General features: G+C 38.1%; 2 protein-coding genes across 2 annotated transcripts; one reads left to right on the forward strand and one right to left on the reverse strand.

The window, feature by feature from the left end:
* Positions 1–233: 233 nt before the first annotated feature.
* Positions 234–4,100, reverse strand: LOC143376753 (cytochrome P450 9e2-like). The gene has a single exon (XM_076827393.1). It carries the CDS (start codon positions 4,027–4,029, stop codon positions 2,521–2,523), a length of 1,509 nt encoding a protein of 502 aa, XP_076683508.1. The 5' UTR covers positions 4,030–4,100; the 3' UTR covers positions 234–2,520.
* Positions 4,101–9,002: 4,902 nt separating this feature from the next.
* On the forward strand, positions 9,003–10,809 carry LOC143377418 (uncharacterized). The gene is made up of 2 exons (XM_076828645.1): positions 9,003–9,405; positions 9,527–10,809. The coding sequence occupies exons 1-2, from the start codon at positions 9,129–9,131 to the stop codon at positions 10,729–10,731; spliced, it is 1,482 nt and encodes a 493-aa protein (XP_076684760.1). The 5' UTR covers positions 9,003–9,128; the 3' UTR covers positions 10,732–10,809.
* The last annotated feature ends 423 nt before the right edge of the window (positions 10,810–11,232 follow it).

Genomic DNA, 11,232 nt, shown 5'->3' on the forward strand with positions numbered 1-11,232 from the left:
TATAATTTTCAAAATTGTGAGATAGAAATAAAAAAATTGGAAGGACTTGTAAGTAGTGATCTGGATCCGAGGAGAGTTTTTAACATCTCTCACTACAATGTTTCCTTGAACTAAATAGGCTACGGCCCTTGCCATACAATATTGCTATATATAACTAAAAAATAAAAAATAAAAAAAAAATTAAAAACCCGACTGCTTAAAAGGGGAACTAAAATGACAAAAACGAGACGTAATTTATTTATACATGGTATATTATTTATCACAAATAGGATAAGAATATGATGACAATTTAAATAATTACAAGCATGTACCGCAATGACTAAAAGTGTTTCAAGCTGGTAACAAAAAGAGGTGGACATCATCAATGCAAATTCATGCGTATATAGTGATATTTCAACTTCAGCGTATATTGTAAATTATACAATGTTTCTCTCTTTGTCCGTGTGGGGAATACTGTTAGCGTTATTAATAGCCTATCGAATCTAATTAGGGCGAACAGCGATACACAATATTGAATGTAATGTAATGTTCGAATGTAATTACATCAAATCATTTATGATAAATAATATACCATATATAAATGAATTAAGTCTTGTTTTCGTCATTTTAGTTCCCTTTTTAAGCAGTCGGGTTTTTTTTAAATGTTGTTAATTTTTAGTATCATACTGCTGAGATTTTCCAGATTAAAATGAGTTGAAACATGGTATAAATCGGTTTATTTCATAACCCATGTTTTTCAACGTTCGCCGTTAAAAAGTATCGAGGCAATTTTGAGGTACATATAACTTTTAGCGACAAAGTTTTTCCTTAATATACAAGCAAAATTTTCACCAACTTTCACACTGATTCATAAGTAATTGTAGAAGATAGGGCGATATATAAAAATTCCGCGCGGCACCAACTATATCAACGCGAGTACTAAAACTGCTAAAAAGCGCAACTAACCCAGACCATATCTTCTACAATTATTGATTAATCAGTGTGAAAATTTGTGAAAATCTTGCTTGTATATTAAGGAAAAACTTTGTCGCTGCAAATTGTATGTACCTCAAAATTGCCTCGAAACTTTTTAATGGCGAACGTTGAAAAACATGGGTTATGTACAGTATTAGTTTTTAATTAAATATTACATTTTTTAACATAAGGGTTTTGTGCATACATTTCACGGCTTCGCTAGAGTTTTCTGAAGTTACGTTTTAAGTCTCATAACGATCCCTTAATATTTACTCAAGTTATCGCAATTTATATTTAAAGAAATAATGATTTTGGATGATGAAAATTTTTTTAAACAAACTGTAAACAGAAAAAATGTGTCCTGACGAGCTTTACAACACTATATTTTTTAAAATTCAGTTTAATAACATTTAATTTCCCAATCTTTCTTAGCGTTTGGACAATTATTTTTCCCATTTTCGAGCGCTAATCCCCTGATTGCGTCCGACCCTTCAATTGCACATTGATTATACAAAATATTACATCCTGCTACGTATATATAAAAAATATTGATTCGCAAATTAGTATTGTTTCATTGACATGTTTCCTAACTTCACTACTCAATCTCTCTACCTTTCACTTTTGCTGTCCTCTACGCTCAGCGAGGCTCTGCCGCTAGACGCAGCTCTCGTGCCGTATTCCTTCAAGACTTCTCGATAGAAAGAGATGTGGCCACAGCGCGGGAGAGACAGAGAGAACAGAAGATGTGGCAACAATGCATAAAAAATTCGTCTACACAGAGTACCTGGGGATCTCATCTCCGTACAACTTCTTTTTATCGACCGCAGTAGTTTCATTAGGGTCCGTCTGTTTACAAGGGACGCTTCGATCGATTCGGACCATAACAAAAATGAGACGACAGCCTTAAATAGTCTGTGAAATTTTACAAAATCGATCATCAAGCAGTCGAAATTCCCAATACTGGCAATTACATGTGACAGCTAACCCGATTAGACTGCTTTAATTTTCGCCACCAGATTGCGTAGCGGAAATAAGAAAATGCCAATATAAACCGAAAGAGTCACAATAATTATATTCTTTCATATTAACAAAGCGTTATTATTTATGTTCAAATGTTGTGTATTAAAAGTGTTTCTTTTGAATAAACACTGTTAAGTAGAATTCTTGTTCGTGAAATTCATTTCTTTATCGCACGCCACTCGAACCAATCTCTAATTCTTGTAACTCGCGTTAACGCCACGCCTAGGAACGTTACACAAGTACGCATATATATGTGCCATAAGAGATGAGTCTTCAGTTTCAGGATGGGAAAGCGATTTGCTATTTCAATAACACATTCTATTGACCCTGTACAAATTTAAATCTTAATGTGCTAATAATCTAGACTTGTTATATTTAATGATGAGAGCAGAGTGGGTAGGTGCTAACGATATCCTCGTATCATTTATTTCCATAGAAGATCGTGCATTTCACGCGACGACGTAAATCGTGATATGAATATTACAAGGCCGTAGTCTGGCTACGTTACATGCATAGAATAAGTATGACGACCGTGACAAATGTCGCTCAAAGTTTGGATATATACACCCACAAGCCTCCGACCGGAGCTGATAGGAAATATGCCGGTGACAATTTCAAAGGCAGCTGGGTCTTTGGCGACAGTTCTAGTCTGTAGTTATTCAACAAGCTAGCCAAACAAGCTTTTAACTGAAGTAGGGCCATTCTCATTCCAACGCACATCCTTGGTCCCTCCCCGAAAGGAAGGAAGGTCATTTTTTGAATGTCCTGCTTTCTGTCTTCGCTGAATCGATCTGGATCGAAAACTTCCGGATCAGGCCAGTGCTCGGGATCATGATGCAAAGACCACACGGGTATAGCGATCTCCGTGCCAGGTTTCACGCGGCAACGCAGCCCATCCGATCCCTCCAGCTCGAACTCCGCCGTGCAGCGTTTGCTCATGGTGCCAAAAGCGCTGAAACACCTTTGCGACTCGTTCATCACTTGATCCATGTACTTCATTTCTTTTAATCCTTCGAAAGTTAATTGACCGCCGTGTTTGGCGATCGTGGACTGCACTTCCGCCCTCAATTTTTCCTGGACGTCTTTGTGCGCTGCCAATTGATAGCCAATGAAGCTGAGGGTGATGCTGGATGTCTCGAACCCATCGGCGTAGAGAGACGCCATGTGAGCAGTGAGAACATCTTTGCTCAGTTTCTCTTCATTTGTCTTTTCAAGGTCCACCATTAGCTGAAGGAGGTCGTTCCTCGGCATGCTGTCCTTTTTTCTGGCCTCGAGACACTCGTCGACTAAATTTCTGAAGAACTTCTCCAGACGCTTCGGGAAAACACTGACTCTCAGTATGTGATTCAACGTGGGCATGAAAAACACAACAGTTTGGAATATCGCATTTATGGCTTTTGGCTTGAAAATCTCGTCGCCGATTCTGTCGAAAGCCATTGGATGCGATTCATCGTCGAAGCAGTGCCCTTCGATGCCGAAACCAGCATTCGCCACAACTTCGCCCGTAAATTTTGAGAACAGATATTTCAGCTCGACCTCGTACTTGTCACTCGACTTCAGCCGCCTGTCCAAAAAATCTTGGAATTTCTTGCACACTCCACTGACAGCCACGAAAAGGATTTTCAGCCTCATGCTGGAAAACGCCCAGGTCAATCGCTTTCTTCCTGACACCCAAGCATCGCCGTTACAGAAAAACGGATTCGTGGCTAATAGAGGATCCACGTCTGGTATAACCGCCACCGAATTGTCGTGGAAGCTTGAAAAGTTGGTCTGCAAGACGGTCTTCACCAAATGTGGTTCACGAACTAACAGTACCGGGTTTGCGAATTTGTAGAATCCAACCATGCTACGGTTCTTGAAATTTTCGTACAGCTTGATAGTCAGGTCCAAATAACTTGACCTCACAGTCAGTAAGGGTAACGTATGACCCAGCAATGGTAGTATTCCTTTAGCGGTCGGGATTCCTCGCCTCTTCCAATAGGTGTACGTCTTCAGCAAATATATTATCAGTAAACTTAAAGCACCCACGACTAAAGTCACACACGTGCACTCCATTGTTCTCGTTCGTTGCGAAGAGCAATACGGGGCGCGACGTTTATCAGTACAATTCTGATCGCCAACTGCCCTGCTAAACTTGCATAAACGACGCATCATATGGATGGACACATGTTACATGGACTAGATGTTACTAGTACATGGCTGTGTTAACTGAGATGCAAAGGCGTAAATGCTCGAAATAGAAAATTACGCGTTAGCTCTAGGAAAACAAGTACGCGTGTGCGAGGTGCTTCTATTAATTATTAATATCACGCACATCTGTTCCTGGTATGCTATGGTATTACTATTTTCATCGTATTATCGTAATATGCTATTCAGGATTTGACTGCATTTCATAACAATATTGTAGTGTTTAATTGACTCCCTCCTGTTTTTATCTCTCGCTAACCGCAACTGTGCTCCCTGTTGCTCTGTTGTACCCGTTAATGCCGTGGCCTTCTCGCGGCGGTGAACATTTGAAAACTTTGGTAAGTACCGAGCAGATTCGTAATTCATCCTCGAGATGAATTACGCGAGAGATAAGTGATGAAACGATGCTGGAGCGTTCACGAGCGATTTGCTAAGCGGAAGTCTCGATGTCGATGTCATCGATCAGGCCTTCATTCAAAGCAAGCGGGTTTTTATACAGCTGCTCCTTTTTATGTAATAGTTAGAGGTAAAATCTCTTGAGCGAGTAAATTACATTGGCGTCGATTTGTCAGCGGATCTTGGATTCTTAGGAGTTTGTTAAATGGTGCTTACGCGTAGCCTGCTACCGATAAAGCGTCCCCTGTCTCGCCTCTCTTCTCCTCCCCTGGTCTCTGCCAAAGGCAGCCTCTGGTAATTAAGTGGCCATGCATAGTTGGCAGGTGAAAACATGATTTTCGGGATTTTTTGTGGAAAATCTACTGTATATTTTTTACAAGTATTTGCTTATTTTAAAAGTAGGACAGAGTGGGGCTAAAAGTCCCGCTTTTCATACAAACCTATGTAAAATTTAGTAATAACAATCTAGAGATATCTGGTGTTATTTTGTGTAGACTATAACTATTATGCTTTACGATCACGAAGTTCGTTTATTGATATTATTATTTTCTGTTGAGTTATACCACAAAATGTTTGTCAATGCGAAATGGACTTCTTGCCCCACGCACGGGGCAAAATGTCCCTAATGTCTTTTCGTGTAATATTAAACTAAATAAGTAAAAAACTCTTTTCAATTCAACAAATGTTTATTAAACCAACTCTTTTTGGTACCTATAAATACAATATTGAAAGGAAAGCATGACTTCTTTAACAAAAAATAAAAATATAAGTTAAAGGTTCACTTTGAACTAAAAACTAAAAAAAATCGCTCAACAAAAATACTATTTAAAGGCTTTGGCATCATTTCTTTATATTTTGGCCATCTTATTATGAAAACAAATAATGAAATATATGTTTTCAGTCTGAGGGAGTTTTTGCCCTAATGGTACCTCTATAGTTTCTGCGATATTGAGCCGTTTATTTTGAAAGTGACCTAAGTCCATTTAGACTTAAAAAATTTTTATATAGAAATTTTTAATACTGACTTCAAGTTGCACGCGTTACTACAGTCAACAAAAAGCCATTGACAAATGGACTTAGGCCACTTTCAAAATAAACGGCTCAGAAAATATTATCATTCAGCAATAAACAATATCATGCAGACATTATTAGAGGAACATACAATCGTACTTGGCTGATACAATTTTAAACTGTGGTTTACTTCGTATGAAACAATAAAGACGACGTATTTCTTTTGGTTTTCGATACATAAAATAACGAAGGCGTCGTGTAATTCGCACGAACGTCCAGGAGCGACTGGCGACTCTGTAGTCACCTCCGTTTCTTCTCGCCTTTTACTTAGTATACTGCGAAACTCAATACATTGCTTAGGAATAAAGATTTTGAATTCAGGACTTTTTACCCGCCGGACTTTTAGCCCCACCCTACTCTACATATACTCAGCAGCTCTCATTGTCAGTAATTTTGTGGGGCCCCGCCTGCGCCGTCTTCCCTTCAAATCCCTTATCGCTCGAGTATATACACGCGCGCGAATATTTGAAAATTTCAAGATCTATTCCGTTTGTATAAATGTAATATTGCATTTTTTATGTTCAATTTTCACTACTAATATATTTTCATAAACACTTAATGTGAAAGAACCTCTTGTTCCCCTTTTTCTTTTCTTTGTATTTTTTTCTTAATTCCTGTGACATCTGTAATTTCGATATTCCAATAATATTTATTTTAATCTTACGTACTTTGTCATACTTCACTTACCTGATTTCTGAAATTATGAATTTTCCGTTGAATTTCTTCTGCGGGGCTTTCAAACTTCGCCCCAATTTTGCTAATTATTGTATTTTTCTTTTCGTGATTTTTGTAGTCGATATCAGTCGATATCTCGCGTATCCCACAACATTTGATGCTGCTCATATAAAGGTGCGTTTAGACCAAACGAAGGAATGCTCATTCGCCCGCCATTTCGACAAAATTCGTGCACATTTAGTATAAACGGCAATCTTCACTTGCAACTCTTCATCACTTAGATTTTGTCGAATTGGGGAGCGAACGAGCATTCGTTCGTTTGGTCTGAGCGCACCTTAACCTTTAGAGGGCCGGGCTGGCCACTATAATAATGGCCATTGAAAATTTAAAAATTTGGACTAATGTTTCTAAGGGTTTTTGATATCGCTAATCACGATTCTATGGTCAGAGAAACGAAATTTTACGCAGAAACAGTGTTGCCAACCTAAACAAGCCTAAATGAATAACAGCAGTTACATTCATATATTATTCTTTCCATTGGCGTTACCCAGAGCAAACGACGTGGACGTAGAAAGTTTTTTAGCTCTTTTTTTGTTTTTGGGGTTTTTGTGTTATTTTTGGATTTGTTTTTTTAGTTTTTTGATTTTACTATTTATTATGCGAGCTGCAGTCGTGCAACTCACTAATCCCCATGCATTATACAAAATGAATAATGAACGTATATCCTTTCCCTCATTTAGTTTACAAGTGCTTAGAGCTTTACTGAATCTTGATCCAAATGACTCAACTTCTCATCTGCCAAAACCCTCTCGACTCCCCCCCCCTCTCGGTCATTTTCCAAAATTACTGGATAAAAACCGACGATGCAATTTGTGTTCATTACGACAAACTAGACGTCGAACTCTTTATACATGCTCTATAATATATGTCAAAACAGGATGTTATGCAAGCTGCAATCGTGCAACTCATTAATGCCCATGCATTATACAAAATGAATAATGAATGTGTACCTCTTTGTTGAGTTTTTTTTATCTGTTTGTTCATACTTCTTGTCCTACCAAATGAAAAAATAATAATGAATTTATATGTCAGAAATTCGAATTTACGGTATTGATTGTTTCGTATGGAAATCCTTTTGAGGAAATCCTTGAAAGCTATTGAATGCAATCCCAGGTTCTCGCACACCTTCTGAGTTCAAGCATCAGCTACCAGCATTGTAAGGTCACGTTCAAAAACTAGCACGGAAAAACCCTCGGGAAACACAACGCGCTCTACGTATTTATGAGTCCTGACAATAAACTCTTCCTCGTCTTCCGTTTCAAATCTCGCTCCTGCGTACATATCGATTACATGCAAATTCCCAGCCACGATGAAGCGATAGCGCAACACCACAGACGAGGTACATATTCAGATCTGATATCCGTCACCATGACATCTGGTGGCGAAAAGTAGATACGCTCGTTGGATACAGACAGCGTGTGGGGAAAGGTATTTTGGTCGGTTGAGAGTGGGGGAAGTTACGCACGTCCACGCATGCGCGTGATGACGCCGCGACGTCAAACCAATCAACGCCAAGGTGGGAAACGAAACGGCGCCACCGTCAAGCCAAGTGAGGACGCGGCCAACCAGCGTCGCCAGGGAATCGGTTGCTATAGTGATCCTCTAGGGCAGGCCTTCCCAAGTAGGGGAAATGCACTCCTAAAACAGATGTTTCGGTTCTCCCTCCACCGGTGCGCCTTCAGCTAAGGTGGGACGACTCCTACAACCCTCTCTCCGAGGAGACAGTAACGTCGCTGGGAAGCATGTTGGGCGCTTTAGGGCGAAAGTACCAAATGTGTCAAATTTTTATAGGAAATTTCATAATGACTTAAAAATAGTAGGAAAAATTAAAATTTAAACTAGCATTTCAAAATGACGTAAAAAGAATTACAAAAAATGTATTACATACATTGTTAAATTAAAATTTAAACTAGCATTTCAAAATGACGTAAAAAGAATTACAAAAAATGTATTATATACATTGTTAAATTAAAATTTAAACTAGTTAAAATTTAAACTAGTTTAAATTTTAATTTAACAATGTATAAACTAGTTTAAATTTTAACTAGTTTAAATTTTAATTTAACAATGTATAAACTAGTTTAAATTTTAACTAGTTTAAATTTTAATTTAATAATGTACGTAATACATTTTTTGTAATTCTTTTTACGTCATTTTGAAATGCTAGTTTAAATTTTAATTTTTCCTACTATTTTTAAGTCATCAAACATCTGTTTTAGGAGTGCATTTCCCCTACTTGGGAAGACCTGCTCTAGGGAGTGATCGGTATAACCGCAGCCATCTTGCAGTAAAACCGGAAATAAACATATCTATCTCTTTCTATCAGTATTTATCTCTCTCTTTCTGTCAGTATTTCTGTCTCTTTCTAGCAGTATTTTTGTCTCTTTCTTTTTTACAGTTTCTTTTTCTGTCTACTTCCGCTTTTGCTCCAAAATGGCGGCAACCAATCAGCGACGATACACGTTGTTCAGATCACTCCCTCGAGGATCACTAGGTTGTTAACGCTGGTTGGCTGCGGCCTCACTTGGCTTCACAGTGGCGCCACTTCGTTTCCCATCTTGGCGTTGATTGGTTCGACGTTGCGGCGTCATCACCCGCATGCGTGGGAGTGCGTAAGCGTAACTTCCTCCGCTCTCAACCGGCCAAAACTCCCACAACGCTGGATACAGATCATTTATATTTTACATCAATCCCTGCCCGATCTCGTGCCGTTGCATTGGAGGTCGTTAAAGCTTAAGTTCCCTATACATATATTATTTATTGACATGGAGGTGGGGTTTTTTTCTCCGCGTTCTAAATCAAAAAGCAGAATTAAGTGTGCAGTAAGAGGATGCGAGAGCAGAGCAAATAAAAATTCCAATGTACGGTTTCATTGCTTTCCACAGCCAAATGAACGCTTTGTGTACAAGAAAAATGTATTTGGCAATGTGGAGAAAATCGACCGTTTAAAAGCATGGAAAATTGCATTCAAAATTTGTGAAATTACTCCAAGTATGAAAGTGTGCTCACTGCATTTTAAGAAACAAGATTACATACTGCCAGGTAATCGACATAGAAAGAAGCGAGGGTAAACCTATGGCTAAGGTGTAAATATATACATGCATAAGTACCATATGTTAAATGCAAATAAATGGTTCATTTATATTATTTTCATTCTATATAGATGCCGCGTCGAAACAGAAAAATTTAAAAAAAATTGCTATCCCATCGTGCAACTTGCCAAGCAGTAGCACAAACGAAGTACACATTGCAGCTAATAAAGTAAGGATCGAAAGACGGATAAAAAGGAGAGAAAATGTAGAAGTGGAAATGCAAATGATTAAAACAGAACAAAACATAAAAACAGAAATGAGTATGGTAGATGAAAATGAAGAAGGAAACCACATACTTGAACACGTACATGAAGTATACGCAGAGAAAGCCACAGATTTTACTGTGCCATTATTTAAAGATGCTGAAGTACAAGTGCAGAATGATTGTATAAATTCGAAATTCATTAATTTTATCAGGAACGATAGTGAATTGAATATTGCCACAGGAATTGAATCTTTCAATATTCTTAATACCATCGTTGGCATCATAAAGCTTGTACATGGAACCAAATTTGAAGGAAACAATGTGCGAATGAATACACTGGAGAGAGTTGTTATGACGTACGTAAAGTTAAAGCAGAACTTGTCGTACAGTTTCTTGGCAATTCTGTTTAACTCTTACACAGCGGAGCATTGCGAGCGAGTGTTTCATGATACTGTGAAGATATTGAGTGAGTGCTTGAAAGTGGCGATTCGCTGGCCAACGAAAGAAGATATTGCCAAGAATTTGCCTGAATCTTTCGAAGGTTTTGAGAATGTTAGAGTGGTACTGGATTACATTGAGACATTCATCCAAGAACCAACGAATCTGAGTTGTCAAGTACCGACGAATTCCAGGAATAAAGAAACGTGCAAGATAATGATAGGAGTTACCCCAGCAGGAAATATTTCATTTATAAGTAAACCTTACAGTGGGATAGTAAGTGACCTGAATATATTCCAACAAAGTGATTTAACAAAATTGTTAGAACCTGGTGATGCAATAATGGTTGACAGAGGATTTCTAATTGATGAAATATGTGCAGTGAATCGTGGGAAGTACATAAAACCATCATTGTTAAAAGATAGGAAGCAGTGCACTAAGGCAGAGTCAATTGTAACATCGAAAATAGCTAGAGTTCATATCGAACGATTCAACCAGAGAATAAATACTTTCCAAATCGTAGGTTCAAAAATGCCTGCTGCACTTGTGCCGCTTCTAGAAGATATTTTTACAGTTATTTGTGCTACAATTAATATCAGTTCTTCACTTTTGAGTGATCAGAAATTGGTATAATTATAATTACAAATTTATAGAATAATGTATAATTATGTATATGTAATGTAGGTTAGGCACATTATAATAAAATTATGTCCGTTTATTATAATCCAGTTCGATAGAATTTTGAGTATAAAAATACTAAGGTACATTAATCCTAAAACTCATTGTTCCTGAGATATTCAAAATTGTCCATGCTATTACTTTGATTCGAAGCTACATATATCCAGTACACTTCGCATATTAAATCCACGTCCGTAAATAATTTATTAAGGAATTAGAAGATAGCGAAGATTCGTTGCATCCTAAGCGAAGTTGTACAACGCTCCGTTGTATGGCTCTGGGTTGTACTTCCGAAAACCCCGATGCTCTGTAGAGCTGTACGAGTACTTGAATATTCGGGTAGCTTAAAATCCGAACCAATCCGGGACTCGGTTTCCAAGCCGAGCCAGGTACCCGAAAGAACCGAGCGACTCGGATAGAACCAAGTACTTGAATGTTTTCCAAGCGGCCCGGAAG

This window comes from Andrena cerasifolii, chromosome 15 (assembly GCF_050908995.1).
Source record: "Andrena cerasifolii isolate SP2316 chromosome 15, iyAndCera1_principal, whole genome shotgun sequence".
NCBI lineage: Eukaryota > Metazoa > Arthropoda > Insecta > Hymenoptera > Andrenidae > Andrena > Andrena cerasifolii.

Excerpts from the sequence above, each read along its gene's own strand:
- LOC143376753 (XM_076827393.1), bottom strand. The coding sequence starts at position 4,029 with ATGGAGTGCACGTGTGTGACTTTAGTCGTGGGTGCTTTAAGTTTACTG.
- LOC143377418 (XM_076828645.1), top strand. The coding sequence starts at position 9,129 with ATGGAGGTGGGGTTTTTTTCTCCGCGTTCTAAATCAAAAAGCAGAATT. Across the intron at positions 9,406-9,526 it reads ACAAGATTACATACTGCCAG|ATGCCGCGTCGAAACAGAAA; the intron begins GTAATCGACATA and ends CATTCTATATAG.